Source organism: Trametes versicolor (genome assembly GCF_000271585.1).
Source record: "Trametes versicolor FP-101664 SS1 unplaced genomic scaffold TRAVEscaffold_3, whole genome shotgun sequence".
Lineage (NCBI taxonomy): Eukaryota > Fungi > Basidiomycota > Agaricomycetes > Polyporales > Polyporaceae > Trametes > Trametes versicolor.
Genome location: NW_007360323.1, coordinates 1,946,026 through 1,972,671, shown reverse-complemented (window position 1 = coordinate 1,972,671; position 26,646 = coordinate 1,946,026). Strand labels below are relative to the sequence as shown.

General features: G+C 58.9%; 8 protein-coding genes across 8 annotated transcripts; 2 read left to right on the top strand and 6 right to left on the bottom strand.

The window, feature by feature from the left end:
• Positions 1-156: 156 nt before the first annotated feature.
• TRAVEDRAFT_143901 (uncharacterized protein) lies at positions 157-1,892 on the bottom strand. Its single transcript, XM_008037438.1, has 6 exons — positions 1,772-1,892; positions 1,535-1,704; positions 1,317-1,476; positions 882-1,261; positions 552-824; positions 157-491 (listed from the first exon to the last, which is right to left on the bottom strand). The coding sequence occupies exons 1-6, from the start codon at positions 1,831-1,833 to the stop codon at positions 322-324; spliced, it is 1,215 nt and encodes a 404-aa protein (XP_008035629.1). The 5' UTR covers positions 1,834-1,892; the 3' UTR covers positions 157-321.
• Positions 1,893-2,175: 283 nt separating this feature from the next.
• On the bottom strand, positions 2,176-4,237 carry TRAVEDRAFT_44614 (uncharacterized protein; the record flags this gene model as incomplete). Its single annotated transcript, XM_008036859.1, has 2 exons — positions 2,176-4,144; positions 4,215-4,237. 2 exons carry the CDS (start codon positions 4,235-4,237, stop codon positions 2,176-2,178), a joined length of 1,992 nt encoding a protein of 663 aa, XP_008035050.1.
• Positions 4,238-4,588: 351 nt separating this feature from the next.
• Positions 4,589-6,470, bottom strand: TRAVEDRAFT_44613 (uncharacterized protein; the record flags this gene model as incomplete). Its single annotated transcript, XM_008036858.1, has 2 exons — positions 4,589-6,359; positions 6,415-6,470. The coding sequence occupies 2 exons, from the start codon at positions 6,468-6,470 to the stop codon at positions 4,589-4,591; spliced, it is 1,827 nt and encodes a 608-aa protein (XP_008035049.1).
• Positions 6,471-6,675: 205 nt separating this feature from the next.
• On the bottom strand, positions 6,676-8,375 carry TRAVEDRAFT_63395 (25S rRNA (adenine645-N1)-methyltransferase; the record flags this gene model as incomplete). Its single annotated transcript, XM_008037437.1, has 6 exons — positions 6,676-6,750; positions 6,800-6,944; positions 6,999-7,095; positions 7,152-7,540; positions 7,597-7,678; positions 7,729-8,375. The coding sequence occupies 5 exons, from the start codon at positions 8,373-8,375 to the stop codon at positions 6,813-6,815; spliced, it is 1,347 nt and encodes a 448-aa protein (XP_008035628.1). The 3' UTR covers positions 6,676-6,750; positions 6,800-6,812.
• A 706-nt stretch (positions 8,376-9,081) lies between these two features.
• On the top strand, positions 9,082-10,610 carry TRAVEDRAFT_44611 (uncharacterized protein; the record flags this gene model as incomplete). Its single annotated transcript, XM_008036857.1, has 6 exons — positions 9,082-9,150; positions 9,203-9,616; positions 9,675-9,989; positions 10,043-10,145; positions 10,208-10,359; positions 10,425-10,610. The coding sequence occupies 6 exons, from the start codon at positions 9,082-9,084 to the stop codon at positions 10,608-10,610; spliced, it is 1,239 nt and encodes a 412-aa protein (XP_008035048.1).
• An 834-nt stretch (positions 10,611-11,444) lies between these two features.
• On the top strand, positions 11,445-13,439 carry TRAVEDRAFT_44610 (uncharacterized protein; the record flags this gene model as incomplete). Its single annotated transcript, XM_008036856.1, has 10 exons — positions 11,445-11,450; positions 11,502-11,585; positions 11,649-11,669; positions 11,728-11,885; positions 11,942-11,993; positions 12,049-12,459; positions 12,526-12,840; positions 12,905-13,007; positions 13,058-13,209; positions 13,263-13,439. 10 exons carry the CDS (start codon positions 11,445-11,447, stop codon positions 13,437-13,439), a joined length of 1,479 nt encoding a protein of 492 aa, XP_008035047.1.
• A 3,431-nt stretch (positions 13,440-16,870) lies between these two features.
• TRAVEDRAFT_70056 (Clavaminate synthase-like protein) lies at positions 16,871-20,465 on the bottom strand (the record flags this gene model as incomplete). The annotated part of the gene is made up of 12 exons (XM_008037436.1): positions 16,871-17,074; positions 17,150-17,508; positions 17,584-17,734; positions 17,798-18,570; positions 18,620-18,728; positions 18,783-19,108; positions 19,157-19,222; positions 19,284-19,343; positions 19,395-19,625; positions 19,690-19,824; positions 19,883-19,909; positions 19,967-20,465. 12 exons carry the CDS (start codon positions 20,463-20,465, stop codon positions 16,871-16,873), a joined length of 2,940 nt encoding a protein of 979 aa, XP_008035627.1.
• A 2,142-nt stretch (positions 20,466-22,607) lies between these two features.
• TRAVEDRAFT_118135 (uncharacterized protein) lies at positions 22,608-26,261 on the bottom strand (the record flags this gene model as incomplete). Its single annotated transcript, XM_008037435.1, has 4 exons — positions 22,608-23,363; positions 23,417-23,541; positions 23,595-25,602; positions 25,662-26,261. The coding sequence occupies 4 exons, from the start codon at positions 26,259-26,261 to the stop codon at positions 22,608-22,610; spliced, it is 3,489 nt and encodes a 1,162-aa protein (XP_008035626.1).
• Positions 26,262-26,646: the final 385 nt, after the last annotated feature.

Here is a 26,646-nt window from a genome sequence, read left to right as displayed (position 1 = left end):
GCAGCTATGAGTGGTCAGCCACGCCAATACGTACAGAGTACGGAGGACCCTAGTGGACCCAGTCTTGTGATCTCGATGCACTTACCGCGAATCACAGCGCTGGTCACAATGCTCAGGCGCGTCAACGGTCTGGCGACAGGTGGAGTAAAAATGGTGGTTGCTGTGGTACATTCATGGTACAAGTTACTCCATCAGTTATTAACTACACGACCACGGATTCAAGTAGAAAACAATATCGCGGCACTCACGGCCATCCTTGTAGTCTAAAGACCTTCACTATAGTATCATCATCCAAGAACTTGGTCTCGCTTGCGAGATGCACTAGTACGGCTCGACCTCGACCCCGTCCTCCCAAAGATCAGACAAGTCCGAGCTGTCATCGCTGGTGTCGAGCGTCATCGCGTGCAAGGCTGCCGGATTGTTCAAAAAGGCCGACGTCGCGAATACCGGCGAATCCGGACGTGCAGGGGGCGCGTTCGCCTGTCGACAAGCTGCGGTTTACGGTAGTGAGCTATCGGCACGACTCGCCCAGAACAGACTGCGCCGCTCACCCTGCCTGTGGGCTTGCCAGTCTTCCCGCTGGCACTCCGGCCCGCAGTAGAACGCCTGCCTGCAGCCGCCGCACTTCTTGAAGTCGAGCGGGCGCATCTCGCGGCGGCCGCAGCCCTCCCGTGTGCATGTCTTGACCACGATGTCGATGAGGTCCCGGTTGGTGTTGATCCAGACCCATGCCTCAGGCTCCGCCCACAGGTCCTGCGTGAGCCAGCGGTAGTCGTGCGCCTCGTCCGAGCCGTTGGTCGTACGCGGTCTCGAATAAGGACCGTCTGGAGCAGAATGAAGTTCAGACCGCATACGCGTAAAGGTGGCGCGAATAGACTTACCTGGCTTCTCGCGCCTCGCGAGCACCTTGACAAAGATGCCGGGGTTCGCGCGGGTGCCCAGGACGAGGTACTGCCTGGCGAGCTCGCAATCGCCCCACAGGGCGAATGCTGCATATGCTGCGTTGAGTAACAGGTTTCCGGGCGACCATGGCTTGCTGTGCCACTCGACGAGGCGCGGCGTGAGGGGTTCTGGATTAGGCGGGTCGAATGTGCATCCCCCGCGGGGACGGTTCAGTCCATCATATTGCGGGTCGAGCCAGACCTGGCAAAAGGAGAGCGCGTCGGCGAAACGTCCTGCCTTCAGGAGGATGCTGCTAAGAATGTATCGTTGGCCCATGTTGTCTCCGTGACAGAGGCGGAGTGCTTCTGTGCTCGCGGCGCTGCGACAAACCTGATGAGCCATGCAGCGTAGATTTCGACGTGGACAAAGCTCACATAGATTTGTCGTAGTCGCCAAGACGGTGGGCCAGGTGGGCGATGGCGCCCAAGGCGCGCATGTAGGGCCGTGTGTCCGAGAGGCCCCAGAATTCTCCGTACCCATAGTAAGATTCGCCAAAGCAGTCCGAGCCGAGCGCCTGCAGTAGGTGTGCCCGCGCTGATAAAGAAAATGATTTGTGAGCCACTAGACCAACTACTTGAACAGGGCTGTCTACCTTTTGCCTCAGTTATCTCGGTGAGCTGAAGAGCGAGCTCCTTGTTGGGGAACCGCCACGCCCATTGCAGGACTGCGTCTACGGTCCAGTAATCTTGGAGGGCGTCCACGAAATAGGGGACAGAGCGTTCGTATTGCTGGATTTTGACGAGCTCGGTGGCCTTGCGCAAGCTTTACGGGGGTGGCGCTACATTATGCTCACCGACTTACAAAGGCTGATATAGAAGAACTGACGCACCTCCGACTCGCAGCACGTTGGGTTGCGATGTCGGCGGGATCCACTCCACCAAGGAAGCTCATTGCGGATTGTACGAGGAGGCTGAAAGATGAACGAGTTCTGGCGTCGGCTTTGGTTGAGCACAGGGATGGTGGACGAAGGAGAACAAGGACAAGGATCGACACTCAATTTCCCGCCACTTGCCCCGCCACGGCCCGTAATCGGCGCCAATTACAGGACGCGGTCAGCTGACTTTATGGCCAAAAGTCTCATCGCGTGGCGCATGGTGCCTGCGAGTCAAACCTTGCGCGATTCTAAGCACTCATGATCAGCAATACACGTATATATAATGTGGAAAAATATAGGAAAGTGTAACCTAATTAAAGACGCTATCTATCAGAAGCTATGTAGATTGGAGGTCCATTCTAAGGTCCAGGTTCGAGAGGCAACACTAGCTCCTCATCCCAAAATACCTCCGGTACTACACCAGCCAACTGCCTGATTAGCCCCAGATCTCCGCACGAGCACTCCTCGAAGTCTACGTGCACAATAGGGGACGCGCGCTGTTCCTCACGAACGCGCAGGCACTTGAGCAGCTTGGAGATGCTGAGGCCGTACTTGGCCCCAGCGGAGCTGAATCGCGCGACGACCGTGTGAGAGGCGCGAGGATAGCATGTGCACTCCCCGTAGGGTAGAAAGTCCAGAGGCTTCTGGGGAAGGTGAATGTCGACGTCCAGGATATCGAGGGAGTGCAGCTTGGGGAAGATCGCCGGACCTGGGCCAGAAATGGCGTTGTCGGGTTGCGGGGCAGTATCATCCTCCACGGTGTCGGCTTCCTCCACGTCCATATGTTCCACAGGTGGCGGGTCTTCATCAAAAGCGGTCCAGTGCCACTCGTCCGCGTTCGCAACATCGTTGTCGAGGCAGATCTGCCAGTCCTCCTCCGGGTCCTCGGGAACTCCCCCGGCGAGCACTGCCGGGAGGGCGAAGGCGGCCGTGCCCGAGATACTGAGCCTCTGGACGTTCACCGCTTTCTTCAGCGCGCGCGCCCAGCTCCGGGAGGGCGTGTAGCCCACGACTTGGATCAGCTCGACGCTCGAGAGGTCGAGTGCCTGGAGGACGGCGGGCGTGACGACGTCAAGAGAGGGGCGGAACCCAGTTTGAAGGACGAGTCTTGGGGATGTGGTTCCTACTATGGCGTCCAAGGATAGGCCACTCCCTTGTTGGCGCACACCACGCCCCTGCACAGCCCAGATCTGGCACGTTGTGGTGATGTCGCCACCGGTCTGGTCGACGAGAGGTGCTCCCCAACCCACGACGTTGATCGTCATCTTCTCGAACAGACGAGCAAGTACCGCTTGGAATGGCTTGCGTTCGCGTTCGTTGAAGAAGGAATCCAGGACAGTACAGCGGACGGAGGTGGTAAGGGGCAGTTGGAGGCAGGATAGTATGGACCCTATGCGTTCGTTGGAGCCCTTTAGATGGATGGATCTCAGTCGGGGGAGGGATACGGGCTTGCAGTTCGCCTCGGTTATGTCGGTAAACAGGGGCCAGTCCAGTTCAAGAGTCTCGAGGTTGGAGAGCGGCCGCAGGGCGTCGAGGAAAGCGACCATGTCTGCAGCGTTTGGTGATTCGAGGATTTGGCAGTTCGTCAACTCCAGATGCCGCAAGGACGGCCGCAGCAACGTTTCCGACCAGCTGCACCCGACACCGGAAAAGGAAAGCGATCGGAGGTTGGGAGGTGGGACCACAAAGAGCGGCTCTGTGATGCTGACGTTCGGCCCGCGAGGAGGGATGGCTAGCTGGTTGTACCGCGACTTTCCAAAGGCCTCGATGCGAAGTACCTCGAGGACGTCGCTCTCTGCACTGAACATGTCTTCCCAGCACTCTTCGAAACCGGAACGGTCGATAAGGACGAGGAGCTCACGAATGCGCGGAACCAGAAAGCAGATCTCCGCGGTCTGGTCGTGGAAGTTGTCGTAGAACCAGTCCCGGTCTATACATCCCTCGCAGTGGCCCATGGTATCCGAGATGATGAAGGTGACGGTCAGAGGGAGCTCGCGGGCGCGTTCCAGCAGCATCTCGGGGTAGGAGATAGGAATGCGCTGGTCGTAGGCGACCCAGGTCCAGAGGTTCGCACAGTTGAGCGCGATCTCGCGCCAGTGCCGGCAGACATGGGAGACCTTGATCCATTTGTACAGGGACTGATGGAGTACGTCGTCTTCGTCGTGGAAGAAGCCGTGGAGCGCGTCCCTTCGCAGGACGGCGGCTTGTATCAGGAACACCTCGGAAAGGATTTCGGGGGGAAGTCTGGCGATAGGGGCATGCGTGTTGTAGAGGCTCTGGAGCTCCGAGGTCTTCTTCGCGTGGAACGCTATGCGCTCCTTGAGAGCGCTGCAACCACGGCAGCGTCGTAAAAATGATCAGTCAAGGATTGCTTACGGCTCTCGAGGGGTATACATACCCGATACTTTCGTCGTTGGGCATTGTCCGGTGGCGACCTAACGCAATTTGGGTTCGATTAAAACGATGAGAAGTAGAGAATTGGTGTCCTGAGAGCAATCGCCGCAAGCAAGCTCGTCTGGGAAGAGAGGGTTGTGGTAGTAGAAGTAAGACACTCAGGAGAGTGGCACTGCGATAGCTCAAGCGCGCGACATATTCGCGATCACGCGACCTCATATCCGACGCGTATATGCACCCCACGCGACTTGCGCCAGTACATGTTACAGCACTAAGATGGATTGTCGTGTACAGGAGAATGAGTGGGGATCACGTACGCATCTACGCATCTAGTACACTGTATCTGGAATTTACGAACCCCGGTCGCATCGGTCGCACTCAATGACCCACCGAGACCTCCGCGTTCAGCACGACTCCATCGAAAACCACAGTGGACCTCTCCCTCAGCAACGGCTGCATGTGCGACATCTTCATAAATCGACAGCCCAGGAAGCTGATCCGCTCGACGTCCTGCGCCCCCTGCGCCCGACGGCCCCGGAGCCCGCGGACCAAGTCCCGCACATCGATGCCTCGTTTGCCCCAACGGTTGTGAGAATACTCGCAGTCATCGCAGCAGCACACTTCGGCGTACTGATAGTCGTCGGGGTCAAGCGGTGGCGGGAACCGCACGTTGGCGAACTCGAGCGCGCGCAGGCGGGGCATGGCCACGCCCACACGGTCGACTACCCGACTGAGGGCGGTGCCCAGCTGGTACCCAACGCGCCCGGTGACCCGTAAAAGACGGAGATCCGATGCTGCCGCGAAATGTTGCGTCCAGTGTTCGCTCGAGGGCATCGGGCCGATGACGTGCAGCGCCTCGAGACGGGTGAGCGGAACGTGGTGTAACAAACGGATGACGTCCTTCGTGCCTCGCAGCTTGAGCGATAGACGTGGGGCTATATCCGGGTTCTGGACCCACAGGTCCTGGGGGGCGGCGACAGTCTTGCCCCACGTCTTGAGACGTGAGCCCTGGTCACTTATTTGCGGAAATTCGCCAGCGTATCCGGTATCGGGGATCGACCACGACATGGTGTGGGGTGGCGTTTCCTTGAAGAGCTTCGACACCTCTTGTGCGAACGTGCCGAATGCGGTGGGCGTGTTCACTTGGTGAATGTCAAGGGTCATGGAGACCGACGTAGACGGAGGAAGGCGCAGATGCGACAGTAGAAACGTGACGCGATCCATCACCGAGGTAACTTGTAGGAGACGGAGACGTGGGAGGTGAGCAACAGCGTCTATGGATGGTCCCATGTCCGGCAGGGAGTCAAGGACGAGCGACTCGAGAAGGGGAAGAGTCGTCAGCGCAGATATGAACTCTGCAAAATCTGTGCTAGGGCTATACCCTGGATGGGCCGTGACCTCGAGGTGCTGAAGAGAGGGACAGAGCAGCGTGTTCGTCCAGCTGAAGCTCACGTAGGATGTCGAGAGCGACCGCAGCCGAGGGGTGCTAGACGCGAACAGCTCGTCGGGGATAGTGAGCATTGACGCGCGATCCGCCGTGTGGTAGGTCCACGCCTCTCCGCGGAGTCCAATACGCAGCGTCTCCAGCGACTCAGCCGGGCGCCTGGCCAGTCTTTTCCACAAGTCAAGCGTGCCGAAGTCGCTCTCGATGATGATGGCGAGGTGCTTGATGCGCCGGGCTAGGAGTCCTCGCATACGGTCGAGTGCGATCGAAGAGACGTGCCGGGGGTCGCGGCATCGTGGGCAGCGGGGAGTGAACCAGTCGTTTTGGTGGTACACGACCGTGAGCGGATATGGCCCCCAGAGTTTCAGGTCTGAGTCGAAAAGCTTGTAATCCGGCACCGTCCACGACTCGAACACGGCGAACGCCTTGAATTCCGCGCAGGAGAGTGCGACCTCCCGCCAGTGACGGCATACGTGCGCGACGTAGATCCATTTGTAGTACGACCGGACCTTGGCCGCGAAGTCGCGATCACTCAGGATACTGTCGAGATGGGCCTGTTGGACGCGAACGGCATGCGTGAGGAAGATCTCTGAGAGAATTTCCGGGGGAAGTTTCGCAGGTAACGACAGCGCGTTGAAGGCACGGCTTATCTCGAGCGCCTGGGCGTTGAGTATGGCGAGCTGCGCAGAAAGCGCGGCTTGAGCCCTGCGTAATTAGTCAGTTACGACTTTGGTGTTGTAGGAGACAAATGTAAACCGACTGGTTGGGGGGTGGGACTACGCTCAACGGGCTGGGTTGGTACATTGGCCTGTCCATGGTGGGCGAATGCAAAGGGGGCATGCACGGGTTGGGGGGCTCAAAAAGGCCACAAGTGAGAACCCCGACACACGAGCTTGTCAGTTCACGTAAACGCGTACGTGAATGGCACGCTGGCAATATAATTGCTGAACGCCAGGCCATGTACAGCAGGTGTCGTCATGCTGAGTTTTCGATAGGTAAACGCCTTGCGCATCAAGCGGAGATTGGACACGCTACCACGACGCTAGATAGAAGCACCATCACGGGCTCAACATTGCGCATAACTCTATGTAGGGTACTGCCGAGTTTGTTCAGCAGGCGGTTGCAGGGAAGGCCGGCGAACATACCGAGTGTAGCCCCCTACCGCCGCTTGTATTCACAAGGTTTGAGGATGGCCCCACGTGCCATCAGCTTCTTCCACTCTTTCTCGCTCTTCAGCTTACGGGATGCCTTCTCGAACTCAAAAAGCGTGAAGTGCGTGTTCCGGTCGTCCTGGCAGATGTGTGTCAGGGCGGAATATTGATTACATACAAGGGCACGACCCACCTTGGACTTGAGCGTGAACCCAAATGAGCAGACGAAGGATGTGAACTCGTCCACGCTGGAGAACCGACTAGCGACCTCAGCGACCTTGAGCTCACCGCTATGCGGCAGATATGTCAGAGAGAACACGTTCTAAGGAGGCAGTACGAAACATACCCAGCTTTCAGTATCCGCCAGGCCTCGCGGATGCAGCCAGGCCAGTTCGTCCCCATGAGACTGAGGGCACAGACAACGACGTCCACCACTTGGCCTTCGCCAACTTGTTCGTCGCTAGCGTCGTCTGCGGACTCCTCGGGTGGTCCTTCGGACCCAGGTAAGGGAACGCGGTCGCATGTGTCCGCCTCGATCACATATGCGCTATCCGAAACCAGGTCGAACGACAAAACTGTAAACCCCTTCGGAAGTAGAGCGCGTGCGAGGGCAGCGTCGCCACACCCAAGATCTGCAATGACCGTCTTTTTCGGATACGAAGAAAGCGTCGAGATGTAGTGCGACACTGGGTTCGTGGGCCATGATTCCACCTGGTGGCGGAAGCCGGTGTGGTACTACACAACCGGGACTGGATCAACGGCGGAAGAGCAGTAGCCAAGAGGTGACATACATCGGCGAAAACAGCGGGATCTGAGCGCATAAGTTCGTGTGCCTTTGTGCTATCCGACTTGTACAGTGTTTCGTTGATCAACCTGCGCAGCATAAATGAGTAATATATCTCAGCATTTGACTAGACACATACCGGAACCGAGCACCGTCCAGACTTTTCTTCATGGTTGCCTGCAGCGGCGTGAGGCCCTGCGGCTTCTCGGCATTACTGGACTTGCTCGACTTCTTCGGCTTGGGCTGCTCAGAGTCACGAGATTTTGGAGACACGGGATGGTTGGGAACTTCTGCGGACGAACCCGCTGCTGGGTTGACTGCAGTGGGGTCGGCGTGCTTGGCCTTCTGCTTGTCTTTTTGCTTCGCTTTCTGCTTCTTCTGCGTCGGTGCTGCCTTCTCCTCAGGTACTCCCGCCGACGCGTCTGCCTTGGACCCCTTCGTAACCTGCTTGCTCTTGCTCTCTGCCTTCTGTTCTCTGATCTTCTTCCCGTCGCGCTCTGGTCCCCGCCCCCTCTCTGGCTCCGCCGCTGCCTCTGTCTCCTTCCTCTCTTTCCCCGTGCGCTTCTTCTTGCTCGGTTTTGGGTCATCTTCAACGTCCAGCGCATCTGAGGTAGTTCCAAGCGACTGCATGAGCTTCTCGATGTTTTTCTGTGCCGCCTTGATCATCTGAGCTTCGTCGACCTCGTCGACCTCCTTCTCCTTTTTAGAGGGGCGCTTGCGCTTCTTGCTTTGCGGGGCAACAGGCGCAGCACCTACGCTCCATCCTGGAACTTCGAAGAGAGACATGGTGTTGAGTAGAGATGAGAAAGGGTGGGAGCACACGCTGCAGTAGGGTCCGGGAAAGGAAGAGAAGCGGTCAGGTGATCATAAAGACGCGACGCGACTCAAATCAAGCGCCCGTAGCATGCAGACGTCCGAGTCGCCGCCCAGCATCCCTCGCCTTTTCCTTCTCACCTCGACCTCTTCTAATCCCGTATCGGAGACATACCATGAACAAAAAAAGGACAGAAACTACAGCTGCTAAGCGGCTATCTGGAATCACGAAACCAACCGCAATTGCGCGGGGTACGACTACCACGAGACCGGTGACGAGCAGGCCCGCGGCGGCGACATCGACACCGTCCTCAAGTAGTAGCTCCTCAAGTAGCAGCGTGAGATATATTTGACAACTAGGTCTAGGATGATGTTTAACATTGACAGACTCAGAATAGCGATGCTTCGGATTCTTCTGACGAGGTACGCCATCCCCCTCAGTGGCACTTAGCGAGTGAATTCATGCCCTCGTTTGCCCAGGAACTTGCTCTGCTGTTCGATGATTGTAAAATCAGAGATTCTTTAGAAAAGCATGAAGCAATCACGGCACCTGTGTTCACACGCGATGCGTACTTGGCCTCTGGAATAGCGGAAGGGCCTTCTCAATATGGCGTGTTGGGCCGCGTTCTTTCAGTCAAGTAAGATATATGAATATGAATTTGTGCTGCACGTCCTCATAATGCCGTCCAGCCCCGCACCACAGTCTAGCAATCAGACTCCTCAAGATTCTCGCATTTATGTGAACACTGTAAGTGACCCCCTTATCACTTGCTCCCCGATCTCATCGTGTGGAAATGTAGAACGCTCCATTCTCTGCCCTGGTCTGCGGCGTCCAGGGTTCGGGGAAATCGCACACGGTATCCGTGTTGCTTGAGTCCATGATGATACCCGGGTACTCCCCGATCGGCCTGTGCGAGAACCCCCTCTCTGGACTGGTTCTGCACTTCAGCGAAGGCGGTCAAGGCACTCTACCTTGCGAAGCAGCTTGGCTCGGATGCGCCAAAGCTGACGACGACTTCGATCCACCCTCTGTAAGAGTATACGTCTCCAAATCTGCTCTATCGACCATGAAGAAAGTCTATGCACCTCTCGGGGAGCATGTCATCGTCCGCCCTCTGACGTTTTCGCATTCAGAGTTGGATGCGCAAGCAATTCTGTCGATGATGGCGGTCGGCTCTTCCGACTCGGCACCGCTCTACATGCAATCTGTTTTGGTTCGTCGCTTTCAAATACTCCTAAATCGTGGCATGGTTTTGTTTACTCCCAGCCCAGTCCATATTGCGCGAGCTTGGTGAAAACTTCACCTATACCGCCTTCTTGGATCGGGTTAGGGACGCCCAAGAGCTCATGAATCCTCACCAAAAGGGGGCGCTCGATCAACGTCTGGCCCTGCTGGCCTCCTTTGTTGATGCTGCGAAAAGCCGGAAAGGCTCCCTGTTCAAGGCCGGACGGTTGACTATCATCGACCTGTCGGACCCGTTCATCGATCCCGCCAGTGCATGCTCATTGTTCGAGATTGTCACGCGGCTATTTGTTCGAGCAGACCTGGACACAGGAAAAGTCCTAGTCGTCGACGAGGCGCATAAGGTGACTTTCATTCGCTCAACCTTGGGCGCTGCACGAGCTGACCGCATGTCTAGTACCTTTCTGCGAATAACGGAAACTCCGGCCTGACCAAGGGTCTGACCTCGCTTATCCGGCAGCAGCGCCATCTCTCTATGCGTGTGGTGATCAGTACCCAAGGTAAGCACCGTATTCGTGCCATATTTAGCCATCGATTCGACCATTTCCACCACGTGTTCCAGAACCCACTGCCGTGCCCACTGTCTTAATAGACCTGTGTAGCATCGCGATTTTTCACCGCTTCTCTTCTCCCGCCTGGTGGGACGCGGTGGCCAAGCGTGTGTGCGTGGATGTCTCGAATGAGCAGGGCTTCAACCAAGTCGTCAAACTGAAGGTGATATAGATCCTCATCATTTGTAAAGCAAAAAACATACTAACGCTGCGATCCGCACAACCTAGACAGGACAGGCTCTCGTTCTATGTCCGAGCGGCTTAGGGCTCTTCCCTACGGTACGGAAGACCGCAACGGGCACGCTCCTCCCAGGGAAGCCGAAGGTCTCCCATATCGGGCGGAGGTACCTCATAATCAAAACGCGAAAGCGCGTCACCCTGGACGGTGGCGCTTCGCGAATGGCGCTCAACTAGTCGGGTCGTCGATATCCTACAAATGGCACCATCCACGACTCACATACACCCTCCGTAAATATGCCGTCCACAGTATGCAATATATGCCGCCTCGACACGTCCTATGGCTACTCGGGAGCGCCTACGATACAATCTACTTAGACTGCTCTACGTTACATCGCTACTATAATTCAGGTTGTGCCCTCGGACCCCGCGCCCGCGCGCGTGGACCAGTATCGGAAACAGCGCCACCAGGTGAAGTATGGCCGTTCATCTACCTAATGTGCACCGCAGGAACCGCAGGGGCCCTCTTCCTCTACCGCATTACATTTTTCGGTTGCTGCGGTAAGTGATCGTTACCTCGTGTCCGAACGGCTTCTCATGCCCCCACCTTCAGTGTGTGCGTCGTCGACGTGAAGGGAAACGAGCGGGCCGTTTCGAGCAGCGTTCGCCCTGAGCGGCGCAACCGGATTGATAGCATTTCCGCAAGAAGACGATGCGCCGTCCGATCGGCAGTACCACTGTGCTGCTCTCAGCGTCGCGTCGTCGACCCTGCTACGACGACTGTCCGCCGCGCGCTGAGCGCGTTCGGGGTCAACGGTCATTTATGCTTTGTCCCGTAAAGGGGCCGTTCATGGCGTTTTTGCAGCACGCCTCTCGGGCCTGCAGGGTCACCGCAGCACGCCTCGCTGCTACGCTTTGACCCGGTGCGGTTCTTAAAGACGAGCGGACTCGTAGACCCGCTTTCCATATCCCCCACTCCTTGCTCTCCTGTTTTTCTTCGCGCCACTCCCGCCAACCGTGAGCACTACGCAAACGCGTCCCAACTACACTACCCAAACTAGACCGGACGAAATGCAGGTACGAGGGGATGCCGTTCTCGCATCCTTCAGCGCTGAATACCTGCGGCAGGACGAAGTACCGAAGACCAGCCAGGAGATGCGAGCAATCTCGCCATCGTCTACTGGTACCGGGTCGTCAGACACATGTGCCTCTGTAAGTCTTTTCCGGGCGTTGCATGTTTGGGTCCGTGGTAACCTGTCTCATTGGGATATTCAGTCCTGCGTGGAGGCTCCTTTGGTACGTCCTTCCGAACTGTATCAGTCCTTACTTGGTTACCTGACTTGTTCCTCTTCAGGAGTTGACTCTCCTCAACCTGGACTCATCCCTAGATGACGTCGCAGGCGAACACGAAATCATCACCGCGCCGCTGTTGGCTCGCGACGCATACGTCGCAGCTGGCATGCAGCAGAAACAATCTCAGTACGGCGTGTTTGGGAGCCTGACAGCTATACGGTACGCGAATATCTACATTGCTCTGAATTGTTCTAGCTATTGACAGTGTGATGCAGAGAACGAAGTGCGAGCTATGCTCCACATGACCCTCGTCTCTACGTCAATACGGTTGGTTACTAGCCTGTCTCTTGTTGGGTCGAAGCTGAGCAGTGGCCATTCGCAGAATGCCCCCTTCTCCGCCATCGTCTGCGGCGTACAGGGCTCTGGCAAATCCCACACCGTGTCCGTCCTGCTAGAAAACATGCTCGTCACTGGACACGAAGCGATCGGTATCTCCCACAAAGCACTCAGTGGCCTCGTCCTCCACTTCGGTGAGGGCGGCACGGGCTCGCGTCCTTGCGAGGCCGCTTGGCTCGGACAGTCGGACGTCAACGGCGTCCGCCCACCCGCCATCAAGGTCTACGTTTCTCGATCGTCTCTGTCCACCATGCGTGCGACGTACGCTCCCCTGGGCAAGGCCGTTACCGTGCAACCTCTTCTGTTTTCTGAGAAAGAGCTTGATGCGGAGGCCGTCTTGTCGATGATGGCGGTGGGATCTTCGGACAACGCGCCGCTCTACATTCAGCGGATCCTGGTGAGTACCTTTAAATAAATGCTCCAAACCGAGGCCCAAGACTGACACGTCCGGCCATTTTCGTAGACCATCTTGCGCGATCTTGGGGAGAAATTCACCTACTCCACGTTTTTGCGAAAGGTCGAGGAGGCGAAGAGAGAATTAAGCCCTCCGCAAGTCGGCTTCCTCGAACAACGAATGCTACTCCTCAAGACTTTCGTCGACTCGGACAAGGACCAGTCCAAGAGCCGGTTTGCAGCGGGACAGCTCACTATAGTGGATCTCTCCGACCCATTCATGGACGCAGGCAGCGCGTGCGCGCTCTTCGAGATAGTGACGCGCCTTTTCGTTCGAGCCCAGGTCAACACAGGCAAGGTTCTCGTCGTAGACGAGGCACATAAGGTACGCTGCCCATGCCGATAGCTATAGAGTAGGTCAACATCTAATACGGTTACATACCATGCAGTACTTGTCCGTCAACAAGGGCATGTCCGGGCTCACGAAAGCGCTGACGGCGCTGACACGACAACAGCGGCACCTCGCAATGAGGGTCATCATCAGCACCCAAGGTGAGCTACTCCGCTCACTCCAGTTCGAAATAGCGCCTGATGAGATGTAGAACCGACCGCGCTCCCCCCGGTCCTCATCGACCTGTGTAGTGTCGCAATTCTGCACAGGTTCTCCTCGCCAGCGTGGTGGGAAGCCATCGTGAAGCACGTATCGGCAGACTTCACAGACTATGACGCGTTCGATCACGTCGTCCGCCTCAAGGTGGGTGGCATGAGCTGGCGTCGAAGTGGCACAGCTGACGCGCAGATTTACAGACTGGCGAAGCGGTGATCCTCGCCCCCGCCGGATTGGGCAAGTTCCCTGCGTCCCTCAAGAACTCCGACGAGGGTGTCAAGCTCTCTAGCTTTGGACGCCGCTATCTGCTCGCGCGCACTCGGCGGCGCGTCACGAAGGACGGCGGTGCGTCGCGGCTGGTCATAGACAGCGCTTGAGGGCCCTTGCTGCGGCAGCCGACCCTGAGTACGCGTATCCAGCTGGTTTCTTGTTTGTCCGCTTTAAAATATATGGTTTGTCATGCGTCATCTGCCTCCGAAGCTATGTTTGATTGAATCCTCGCCGAGTGCCATTGTGTGGACCGCGCATCATCGAGCGACTCCAAGTTAGGCTCAGGCCCACTTGGGTGGAAGTGGAACGTCAGATTGGCTACTAAGCTGTAACTGTCTGAATGTGTGGATGTTGTCATTCGCGTGGGGCGAGTGCGGAGACAGGGGCGGCCCTCGGGTCCAGTAAGGCAAACTGGCAGTCCGACGTACCTCGTAGGAGGGAAGATCGATATCGAGGAGTGGTTCAGGAGTACCTACGGGCGTCTATATTGCCGGAAACGGCAAGCGGTGCAAGAAGTTCGGACTCAGCGGCGAGCGTCCGAGCGGGCGTCTGCTACTCTAACTGAAGGCTTGGATACTGCAACTTGGAGAGGAACGCCATCGACCCCGCATCCTGCTCCCATAATTCAGCTTTAATGTGCACCTGTGCTATCTCTGTGCGTATAAATCATGCATGAGTCTGCGCAGTCTCCAGCAGCTCCCACTCGACATCACTCAGGCTCGCTGGGGGACATCGCCTGTACGTCGCAAGCTTGACGATGGTTGGGTGTCCCTCGGGTCGGACGGCCGCCACGACGTAGCGGTCGATGTCGTGAGTTCTAGATGCAGGTTATTCATGCATTGCTTGAACTTACGGACGAGGTCCGACCCGAACGTCGCCCAAACCCCGCGGACCACCATTGCTATCCGTTATTCCGGGCGGTTTGAAACTCGCGCAATCCGCCGCAGAAGACAGAAGAAGGCACGTAAGTTCCCTGTAACTCGACATCAATACCTGACACGTCGTCGCAGCTGACCCCCCGTGAACAGTGCTCGGGTCCTGCCTTAGGGGCGGGTTTTACCGTGGAATCACGTCTTGCGCCGTTATGCCGTCGGAGTCGTTCGACGCTAGATGCCAGTTTGTCTTGCGGCCCATCGACTGTTTTGGACGTCAAGTACCACGGTGACGTACCTCTGCATATGCTAGACGAACTGTTGACGAAGTAGATGCGCCAGTTGCAGGATCTTTAAGCCGCTTAGATGCGCCTTAACCCAGCATGTTCTCGCGGTCCGTGGGCGTTTGTTCGCTTGTCAAGTTCTCGAATTCCATGCGATGCACAGTCCGCCTCAGGTCTTTGTCTGTCAGGCACTCTCACGGTGTACGGAAGGCTTACGTGTTTTCACCGTACTCAATGTTCGAACCCCTCCTCCAGCCTTCTTATAATGCATCGAACATAACCCCTTTGTCAAACACGGCAGTCAAACAGACGCATATAGTACGAGCTCCACACCTCTTCTGCCGCCGTTCATCTAACCAAAGCGCTGCCCCCGCGTTCCGCGCCGATATCTAGCCGCTCGAAGTCTCGTAATGATCACGCAGCGGACCTCCGAGCGAGAGGGTTCGCGCGCAACGTCGACGCACACACGGCCCCAAAAGCGGACGATCGTCGTCCCACTTCTCGCTGACACAATGCCGGTGACGGATGCTAGGACATGGGCGCACGCCGCGGACGAAGAGCGCGCCCGCGCCCGGTCAACCTGCAGCATCCCTATCGACCTGCCTGCATTCCCAGCCCCCGCCATGCTCGCGAAACTTGGGCTCCAATGAACCCTGCCAAGCCGCAGGCGGCGCGGCGGCACATGCGGTCGCTGCCAGGTGGGGGCCCAGGACCACGGCGCAAGCATCAGACCTTCCGCGTCGGGGCGGGCACGGCACAGGCGTCCGTGTACCCGGGCGTGCGCATCCCGCGAGGTCGCCAGGCCGCGGGCGACTCCGTCATGCCGCCAGACACGAGGAACGGCCGCTAGAGAAGGGGGGGAAGGCCAGAAGGAGCTCCCCGACCCTGTGCCTACGGTGCTCTCGCGGGACAATTTCCGCGCCCCATGTGACGCGTTAATTAGTCCCTTCCCAGTGGTGCGAAGCCCCACCGCGCGCGGCGTGCGCACAGACGCGTCCCGAAGCCTGCGGGGAAGGTTCGTGCGCGGCCGTCGACGTCGACGCTGCCCGGGCGCGGACGCGGACGCACCGCTGCGACGCCCAAAGGCCGCCCGGTCTCCCGCAGAACGCTTCTAGTCCGTGCCGAGCGAGTGATGATCTCTCATACGTCAAGCCCAAGCGCGTCAGAACGCTGGCACGACGCTGTCGGCTGCTGCTGCCTGCGGGGCTGCCCCGACCGCAGATGGACGGAGTGTGAACTTCGTCGCCTCGAGGCCCGTGGTGCACACCGTTCCAACTTCCGCGCGCCTCCACCATGCCACCACGCCCGCATCGATCGGCGCGCGGCGCGAGCGTCCATGCCTGTCCGTCCTCGGTCCTCGCCCACGATTTGTCGGATGGCGGCCGCGGGCAGTCAGGCATACATGGTATTCACGGAGGACAGGTACACGCCGTAAATTAGACTCCGCCGTTGTCCATCGATCGCGTCGTGCTTCCTCGTTCCTACGCCGCCGCCCATCCAGGCGGCTGGCATGCCCAGGTTGTGTGCGAGTACATGCGAATGTCCAAACGCGTCCGAAAGCAGTCCCGCCACCTGCGGCCGGCGCGGGCGCCTCGCAGACGGCGCTGAAGTCCAAATATGCAGCCGCGGTCGTGCAGCGGCGGCAGCGTCTGATAACCCGGTAGCTTGGGCCGCGATCGTCAACCTCGGCCGTCTCCTGTGGCCGCCGATGGCATTCAGTTCGCGGGAAGGGGTTGCGCGAGCCGTGATGCGCGCCGACCATACAGGGGCAGCGAGCCTGCTTGACATATGTGGCTTTGTCGCGCGCCGCCCGCCCGCTCGCTGGGCTCCAACCCCGGACGCGTGCATCAGCGCGCGTTACGGCAAGCAGGCCCTCGGGTGCGTACGTGCCCAGGACCACAGTGCGTGTATTACACGTACAACTACGCCAATACATACTGTATACATCATCGGCTGACGCACTGCGGTCGCGATAGGGTGCATGTACAAGTATAGACTAGCTAGACGGGGTGCCACGGGGATAGTCGGGGAGGCGTACGGCCTACTAGGGGGATTACATGGAGCGCGGGCGGGGAGCGTGAGCAAGCGGTATGTGGTACACGGAAGGGCATTGCAAAGATGTATCGTATCGTAGCGGGGCAGGAGTAATTCGGAGACCAAGACCAGGGGAGGGGCAATGACGACGGCGCAGCACATCAGTTAGTCAAGAACAGTACATAGCAAGGCGGAAGCATGAGGACACGGACTCGATCGATCCAAGGCGAGGGGGAACGCGCGGACAAACAGGGAAGGGGGCGGGGCAAAATGCACACGCAAGAGCGATAGAAGCGTCCCGGCAGCAGCGAAGCGACGGCAGAATGTACAACACAGCGCATGGGCAGCCTACCCTTCGAGCATCTCCTTCTCTTGGCGGACGCACGACAGCCACGAGAACCACATCATCGTGCGCAGCTGCAGCACGTCCTCCTTCCACGCCATCGACTGGTTCTGCTCGCGGAACTCGCTTGTGAGGTTCTCGCACCGGTCGATGTTCTCAGGGCTAACAAAGTCGCACGCGACCTTGATGCAGTCCGCGAGGTTGCACACCTGTCGCACACACACAACAAGGGTCAGCATGGTCGGAACCGACGCCGTCATGTCGCGATAACGTCTGGGACTCACCTGGTGCGCACATCCGGCGGGAATGAACACCGCGTCACCTGGACGCTGGTAGACGCGGTGGCTCATCACACCATGGTCCTTGTACAGCTCCTGCCGGAGGCTCGAGTCGAGGTAGAACTGCTGCGAGTGGATAGGGTCGTGCTGGTACTGGCCCTTGAACTTCTTCTTGAGGAACTTCCGCAGCTTGCTCGTGTCCTCTGCCCTGAAGATGTCCCAAGCCGCGCACCCGGGTCTACCGGAGGGCGTGAGGGAGGCGTAGGTCATGATGTTGATCGCGTCAGCCATGTCCATATGCAACCGCGTCGAACCCTTGCTGCCTTGCGACTCAAACGACGCCATGGCGTTGTACATCTTAGGGCCTATTGGAAACCGCCATATTAGCCGTCGTCACAGCAACATCAGAACATCCCATGCAGGGGATCCCACGGACTTACCGAGGTCAGGGGCGATCGTGTTGCTTGGGAAGTGCGACGCAATGTTCAACACACCGTCGCGGCGGACATAGTTGGGAACCGGCGTCGCGCGGCTGAAGTCGTCGTACAGCTCAGGGAACGCCGTCTTGAAGTCTGTCGAGGGCGGCCAGTCCTGCAATTTGTGCCGCGCGAGAATTAGCGGTGGATTGTCGGCGCAAGCGAGACGATAGCATACCTTGAGCTTCCAGCAGTCGCGGCGGCCCTCATACTTGCCAAACAGCGCGAAGAAGTCGCCGACCGTGACCCGCTTGTTCTGCTCGGTCTGGCATTCCAGGATCAAACAGCTCTGCGTGCCGTACTTCGTGCTGAAGTACTCGGGCGTCCATTGGATGTGGAATTTGTGCGAGAGCCCGGTGACAACGACGGGCAAGCCCTTCTCCCAGACTCGCCGGAACTTCTCCTCGGTGAGGTCAGCGTCCGCAAACGCTGCTGTGTCGTGGCCAGGGAGTGGCGGATCGGTTGAGGCTGCCGAGGATGCCGAGGCGCTCGCGAAGGAAGAAGGCTCCGGAGGTGTCGCCGGCGACTTCACGACGTCAAGTGCGGTGGCGCTCGAACCCACGCCAAGGGGCAGAACGTCTCTAGACAGCTTGGGAGAGGAATGCAAGCCCGGGTCGCGAGACTCCTTGTCTGGAGGGAGCAGGTCGAGGTTCGGCGACTTGAGCAGCGCCTCCATCTGGTCAATGGCCTCATTAAGCTCAGTCTTGCAGAAGCGAGACATGGGCGAGAAGTCTTTCGCCTGGTGCTCGTTCCGTCGTGTGCAGGACAGGAAGAACGGGTTAATGTGTGCGTGCCGCTCGCGTCGAGCCTGAAGGGCCGCAATCTCGGCCTCGGGCGCACCGATCCTGTCGGTAGTGAGCTCTTTCACCTGTTCGAAGCACTCGGCGCAAGCCTCACGACCACACAAGCGACACATCCAGCTACTCGAGAAGATGGACGTCATGCAAGTATCTAGGGACGGTTAAGTTACGCCAAGATTGCAGAAACGTACATCACTCACCACAAGTCGCGCGTACCTCGCTCTCACGCGGCCGGCGAATGATCTCCGGCAGCCCCAGGTGCGACTGTTCCAGCTTCAGAATTGGTAGCAGTGCCTCCGCTACCGTGCGCTACAACATGTTCGTCAGCAGGAACATGAGCGCATACCCGACGTAATTGCAAACCTTGACGCGACGGATATGTTCCATCTGAAGGTCAATATTCCACTTGTTCGGGAAGTTCATGGTCGGCGCGTCCGGCTTCTGGCTCTCCACAAAGCTAATGCCGACGATATCACGATTCTGGTTCTTGAGGAAGAATCGGATACCCTGGAACCTGCAAGTATCCCCAGCCCACCGACGAGTGCACGACACACATCGGGGGAACTCTTCCGAACGATAACGGTTGGACATACACCGCGCAAACTGGAGTTCGGGCTGCAGGGGGCCTGACGCCTCTGGGTTGCTCGAACCGTCTTCGGTGACGACCCTCATGGCGGTGTACGCCGGAGCTGCGGCGATATGAGCGATGGTGACGATAACACGTAAACCTAACTTACCGCTTGAGCTCGAAGCCTTCTCCTTGCCTTTGGTGGAGGGCACGTGGGTACTTAAGATTAGTTGTGCTGGGGCCAGGTAGCGTCGGCTCGTCGCCTCATGCACAGACGAAGCGACGGCCAGACTCACCATTCTGGGTAGACATCTGGGAAGAATCACCCCGTTTCTTGGTACCCCGTCGAGAGGGTGCTATACGCGTATTAATATCGGAAACTAAGAGGATAGATCCGGGAGACGAACCTGTTGAGTCGGCTGCCTTGGCCTTGGACCCTCTTGCCTTTTTGGCTTTAGGGCCCCCTTGGTCTTCTTCGACAGATTCCGACGTGCGCTTCTGTTGAAGCGTCGGCGGAGGAGGGATGGGAATGGCAGCATACGCCATGTTCATGGGGGCGGGGTAGTAGCCTGGGTGCGCGGGGGGACCGGCACGGTGGGCTGGTGGTGGGTGCATAGGATGCGATGGTGCACCACGCGCTGCGAAGCGAACAGAAGCCAGTTAGACGCGATGGCACGAGGAGGACGATGGAGATTGACTTACGGGGTGCGTGTGGGTGTGCATATGGATAGGGCATGTAATTCGGGACGTATGACGGATGCTGTGGCGGCGGTGGCGGCAGACGGGAAATGTCGTGCTCGTAATGAGGATGTTGTGGGTGCGCCTGAGGAGCATAGTCTATGTCGGGAGTATTTCGTTTAATTAAGCCAAATGGACACGACGGCGCTGCACTCACTTCTCTGCAGGGCTTCTCCAGAAGCCGCTGGGGAAGCGTGTGTTCGCGACACGGGGATTATGTGATATTGATGATGAAACTCACCTGTCCGCTCGTCAGAATAGACAGGCGACATCATCGGGGGTGCGTAGGATGCACTGGGCGTTTCGTGAGAAGATGTCCATGTTGGGACTTCCATGCTGTAAGGAGGCGCCTCTCCGCCTGGGCGAGCGTGTCGCGCGTAGTTATCGACATAGGCGGGGTGTTGCTGCTGGGGGGCGGGCGGATAGCGGCAGGGCGCGGCCGCCTCTGGCTCCATACGCCTTGGACCCTGCTCGTCTTTTGAGGAGTCCCAGCTCGCGGCGCGGAGACTGTACTGGGTGCCGGCATTGACCTGGGACTGCTGTGGGAGCGGAGGGTACTGCGGCGGGGCCTGGGCGTGGTGGTGGGGATGCGGTGGCGGCACATACTGGAGGGCAGTGGAGATGCTGGGGAGCTGCTGGTGGCCGTACGCAGAGGAGGAGGAGGTCGCGCCGACGGGGTTGAGGAGCTCGTTGATCGAGGTGCGCTTGTTGTGTACGCTGGCGTCGTGCATGTTGTTCATGGCTGTGGCGGACGCCTGGGCACACAAGGGTGCGCGGGACGGCTTGCGAGGGTCGGACGCGGAGAGAGGAGGAGGTGGAGGAGCGGACGAGAAAGGTGACCCTCGTGCGGGCTGAAGAGAGAGGGCCTTTGCCCCGGGTCCGACACGCTCCGCCAGATTGTGCAGCCGATAATGGGGATGCGATCAGGCCGAGGCGTGCGATCAGATTAGATCTCCGACCCGGACTCAGACTCAGACCCCGGGCGCTTCGCCGCATCCTCCGCGAACATTTGCTGAACCTGCGCAGATCACCCGCCCAGTCCGCGCGCCCCCCTAGCCCCATCCACCCCATCCGCGATCCTTTCGTCGACTCTGTGCGACCTCCCGCGAGGACACACCGGCGGCGCTGTATTCCACCCAGCAGCGCGCATCGCGTATTACGCACACCCCCTTATACCCCGCTTTGTTCCTGTTTAGGCACACCGCCTCGTGCGTCTGCCTCGCAACCCCGGCTTCCGACCCTTTGATTTCACATCGGGGCGCGCCCACTGCGCCTCGCACGCGCGCGGTTCGCCAGCCTCTCTGACAGCGACCACAGCCGCGCGCATCCCACCCCCTCGAGATGCACGCACATCATCCCGCGAAGGACGGCGACAGTCTTCGCAGAATCGCACACATCCCTCCCGCGCACGCGTCCCCGCACCACCCCATTCTCGCGTCTCCTTCTGCTCGAAGCCCTCCTGCGCGCCCGCGCTCCCAAGCTCGCGCGTCCTCACGCCCGCGTTCATCACCGCTGACCGCCGCGATAGGCAGCCCGGACGCCCTGCGCGTCCTGCGCGACCCACGAGACCCCGCGCAGCACAGCCGCTTCCCCCGCCGTGATATCCCCAGCCACGCGACGTGCCGGGGGGCCGAGCGCGCGCGCTCCCAGGCTCGCACCTCGATTCCCGCGAGCATTGCGCCCGCTGGTCAGCGCGCTGACTCATCGCTCTACCCCGCCATCTCGCAAATGCACCCTTCGTGCCCCATCCGTCCCGCCTGAATCCCGCCAGTGCAGCGCGAGGCTGCGCGTCGTTCCCCAACCCCGCTCTCCCTCTAGACCGCGCTCCACAGTCCCAGGCTCGCCACCCGCTCCGGACAAATGCATGCCTTCATACAGCCTAACGCCGCGGAGATCCCACCTGCGCTTCTTCCGCGCTTGCTGATCCCTGTTTCCTGTCAATCAGGTTCCTCGATGTCCGGACATCGAGGAGCTCCAACGGCCGTGCAACGCCAGGTGTATTCGGCAATAACAGGTACGGATACGGATATATCTTCGTGTATCGATATATGTGTCTAGTAGACGTGAATATGCTATGTAAGCGGCCTCGTATGATACAGCATATCATCACAACGGGATGACCATGGGGGGAGATGGGAGGGGAGGTGGAGCTCGACAACACCGCCACAGGCGGAATGCGTCGCCAGGGGCGGTCGAGCGGGAAACGGCATGGGGTTTCGTTAATGGGAGGCGGGGGAAGGGGGGCGGGAGAGATGGCATGCGTAGCAAGATCGTGAATGTTGTTGCTCAATACACTAAGGAAGCGGAGGATGCGAGGTATACGAAAATTGCGGACTGGAACACACGTATAGCACCAGCGGAGCACGTACGGTACGGCGCACAGAACCCAGATCGACACACGTTAACCCAAGAGAAAACGCCCGAGGGAGGAGACGGACACGAAAAGACGACAGAGTACCCCGTGAGACGACAGTTCGACACCAAATAAGAAGTATGAAAAGGAAGGCAATGTCAGAAGAATTTGCGCAGGAACCCGGCGACCTTTGGCAAGAAAGGTATCACAAATGGGAGTGCAAACCATGCAAACAGCCCAAAGGTCGCCCCGTACCGTCATTGCGGCTCTGGCGGTGGGGCTGGGTCGTTTGCATGGCCAGGCTCGTTTGCGCCGCCAGCAGTGGATGGAGTGTCGTCTGTCGGGGCGGGTCGATCGTCGGGATCTGCAGCAGGGCTGCTCGTCGAGGATGCTGCTGGCTCGGGCACCGCGCCCGACCCCCGATCATCTGACAATGCCGAGCTCGAGGGTTGCTGGGCCGCGGAAGCGTAGTCCACGACTCGTGCTGGATGTGACGGGTCAATAACGACCCGTGGGTATGACACGCTGGCTACGTACGGGCATCGTGGACCACGGGGCGGGCCTCGGGAAGCGCTTCACTTTGTGCGTCGGGTGCAGTAGCAGACACTGTAAATGGCAACGTTATCTCCAGCGCAAATGCCTCAAGCTCCGCACTATTCTTACCAGCAAGGATCGGGCCTGACTCGGTGTGTCCATTCGTCGCCGGGGGCGACACCCTCGGTGAGTTATCGCTCACCGGCGTCGCAGAACCACGGTCGGCCCGCGACAAAGACTCGGCCGCAGCCTTCGCAGCGTCCAGGGGAGACTTGCGTGCTTGCGACGGCGAGCGACTCCGCGGGGCAAGAGGGGTCGAGCGCCCCTCCGGTACGTGCAGCCGGCTGGCTACTGTCCGGGCCTGAGCTGCCTGCCCTGTGGTGATGCTCCTTACCACTTCCGGCCGGATGTCTGCCCACATCTGTAGCGCCTTGATCGAACCCCATTCGATGATCTTGTTGTTCAACCAATGAAGCGACACCGGCTTGGTCAGGAAGTCGTTGCACCCAGCTGCGAGCGCCGCTACACGATCGCTCTGCAGCGAAGACGCGGTCAAGGCGACGATGATAACCGAGGATCTGTACGATGGCGTCGACGATGACCGTGTATCCGAAGTCGACGCCTCCGATGGTGTCTGCTGACCCTCGGATTGGGGCGTAGACGGGAAGCCTCCCACGCCGTTGTTTTTCTCAAACCGCCGGATCTCCTTCGTGGCCTGTATACCGTCCATGACTGGCATTTGGATGTCCATCTGCTCCCGCAATCGTTAGCTCGAGGGACGTCTCGAGCATGTTTGACACCCACCAAGATGAGATGGAAGCCGCCCGACCGCCACTTCTGGACCGCTTCCTCGCCATTCTTCGCGACGTCGTACTTGATCTTTTTCTTCTTCATGAACGTAGACAGAATGGTTTGGTTGATAGGATTATCTGGGAACAGAGTGTAAACGACGTGCGTAGAAAGAAGCAGCGAGCGAACGTACCGTCGACGATGAGAACGCTTATAGGAGGCACGATATTGTTTTCCGAGCCCCGCGTGCCTTTCTTCGGAATGGCTGCGGGCGCGGACGCAGAAGACTCCGCCGTCGGTCGCTTGGACGGCCGACGCGTGGTGGAGGCGCCAGGTGTCCGAGTCTGCGGCGAGAGTGGGGGACTGTGTCGCGGATCTTGGCTTGTCCTCCTAGACAGCTTGGGCGCTGTTGGAGAGGGCGCTTGCTCGGCGGATGTCGTTGCCGCAGGCTGGGCTTCGAGTGAGACGGCCTCGCTGATCGACGAGGCACGAGGCTTGCCCTTGACGGCCGCGTTAGGTGTCCCGACTTCATAGACAGGCTCTTGTGGCGGCGCCTCCGGCGTCGGGGGAAGACGTGTCCCGCGACGATGCGATTCGCCGCCTTGAGGGATGGAAAGACCCCTCCTCGACTCGGCGTCGGACAACCGGCGGTAGCTAGAGCCCCTGGGTCGTGAAATTGAGCCCGATGATTCTGCCTGGGGACGATCGACGACGTTGCTCTTGCCCTTGGATTTCGGGTGGAAGAAGATGCCGGCCGGCTGACCGTCGGGACTCTGGATGACTAGACCCGAGGCAGGAGAGCTGCCGAGCTTGGACGCCGCGTCAGAGAAATACTCAATATTGTCTGACATGCCGAGAGGCGACGATGGCGCGAGGTTGACAGTTTCCAGGACATCCTTTGGAGACCTTGTCGAACGATCGGAACCTGTCCGGAGGCTCCCAGTCGATCGGCCGCCCGGGGAACGTTGCGCGGAAGGCATAGAGAAAAGCGGGGACATAGGATGGAAACTCGGGCTGACCGGGGACGTCGCAATGGGTGCGAAGAAGGGGTCCACCACGGGCTTGGTCACAGCCGTGTGTAACGCCGTCAGTATGCGACGGGGACCCGCGGGCTTGGGGACAACGATGACCTCTGGTAACCGCGTCCAGGAGTTGCCGGGCACCATCATCGACTGGACGGCATCCTTGACCAGCTTGAAGTTGGCTAGGGACGTGAAGTGAACGATGACGACCTGAGGGGCGAGCTGCGTCGTCTGAGAAGACAAGCCTATGACGCGAGTGACTTGAGGAGACGATCGTGGCCTGTGGTTTGATGCAAGCGACGGTCGTTTACGTGTGTGCAAGTTGAGGGGATAAGCCTGTTCAGTGCGCAGCTTCTGCAAGCGTGTACGAAGCGCTGGAACGTCGTCGTCGATCAAGATAAAAGGGTCGGCCGTCGGAGGTGAGCCAGGTGTAGGAGACGTCGGTGCAGTAGTGGCCTCCGGGATTGTTGAAGGGACTCCCTCCCGTGTAGCACTCGGCTTGTGGTCCGGACTCGCCTCTCCAGCTTCTGAAAGACCATCTGCGTCTGACTCCGTAGAGACGTGGCTGACATCCATGCCCCAAGCGGTGAGATAGCTTGTTAGATGCTGGGCGAAAGACCCTTTGGAATGAGCGATCAGCGTAACCTTCCGACCTTTCAGCGATTCAGCGAACTGTGTCAACTGCTCCAAGGTGGGCTCATGGGATATGCGCATGTCGGCGGGGTAGCCTATATAGGAAGCCTCTTCGGGTGAGAGGTGAACGGCAGGATCGACCACTGAAGGGGACCCTCGATCAAGCGTCGTGGCAAGCACACAGCAGCGCCCTACAAAAGATCCCTTGGTGGGGACGTCATCCAGTTGTGCGTCAACGTGTTGCAGGAGACGACGGAGGATGAGCGACTTGAAGGAAGGCTGATTGCGCGAAGGGGGGACGTGCGCGTCTTTGGGATCTAGTGTGCCTGAATCGACCATGGGGGAAGGAGCATCGGCCATGCCGAATCGATGCGCAATGTGGAAGCTGCAGCGTAGAGGTCCCGTTTCGAAGTCGGAAGATGGTGAATTTGACCTCGGTGACAAGCCTGGAGAGGGGGAACGAAGAGGACCCTTGACACTGTCGATATAAAGGCCAACCTCTATGCTGTCGCCGTGATTCGCGACGCTGATGATTTGGCGAAGAACCTAGCACCATGATGATCTGAGCACTTGTTCAGCACGCACGGCGCGAGTTCTGTGCTTACATGGGAAAGGGTATAGGATAGGCCGCTTTCGTCTCCCTTCACAGCGATATGTCGCATGCCAAGGTCGTCGTGGAACAGAACCAAGTCCACGCCCGCCTGTGCCGCGACCCCGCTGAGCGCGTCTCCAACGCTCTGCAGCATCTCCGCGACATCGAAGTCGACATAGGTGGCCGAGCCACTTTCGTTTTTAGGCCGCCCGATGCTGGCCATCTGCGCAGATGCAGACGGGTCTACGCTGAAAGTGGACATGTTGGCCGACATGTAGTTTAGGTTCTTCATGGAGGTGAACATAGCGGACACCGAAGGCGTGGGGATGGACAGCGAACACGCGGAGAACTGCTCCTTCGCAGGATCGAGCACTTGGGGAGGAGAGAGCTGAAGCAGAGTCTGGATGACCATCTGAACAGAGTCAGCGAGTTCCAGCGAGAGCTCCTCGAGGTGAGCTGGTTCTCGCGCTGGCTCGGTCACGAACGACGCGCCTCTGGGACTTGTATATGCGAGTCGTCGTGGATGCTGGAACGGACCTAGCTGCGATGGAAGCGGCATGGATAGCGCCCTCGAGATCCTCGGGACAGCAGGGGTCTCGCCAGCCTGCTCCATCGGATCCCGGTCAGAGTTCAAGTGGTTTGTCGGAGTGATGAACTCCGAATCGTCGCTCTCCTCCGTTCGCGCAGGCTTCTTCTCCGTGTCGTTGGGCTCCTCCTCCGAGATGTCCGTCTCGCCCTCTGAAGAGCTGAGCGGCACCGTAGCGGGGCGTTCCGAGGGCGCAGACATGTGCGGGGGAGGTTCAGCGGGCCATGCGATGCCAAACCTGTTTGACGAGGAGAGCTCCACTACAACAGCCTCTGCGCCATCCTCATCCACACCTTGGCCTGCAACGAGCGCGGGGAGGCGAACTGTGGGCAGCCTCGTTCCGGACATGAGCGGCGGCCACGAGGAAGGCGGGACCGTCCAGCAGGCTCCTAGGAAGCAGAAACGCGGGTGA

Coding starts and splice junctions, on each gene's coding strand:
- TRAVEDRAFT_143901 (XM_008037438.1), bottom strand. CDS start 1,833: ATGAGCTTCCTTGGTGGAGTGGATCCCGCCGACATCGCAACCCAACGT. Junction 1,262..1,316: donor GGCGACTACGACAAATCTAT/GTGAGCTTTGTC, acceptor GGTTTGTCGCAG/CGCCGCGAGCACAGAAGCAC. Junction 825..881: donor CGCGAGGCGCGAGAAGCCAG/GTAAGTCTATTC, acceptor ATTCTGCTCCAG/ACGGTCCTTATTCGAGACCG.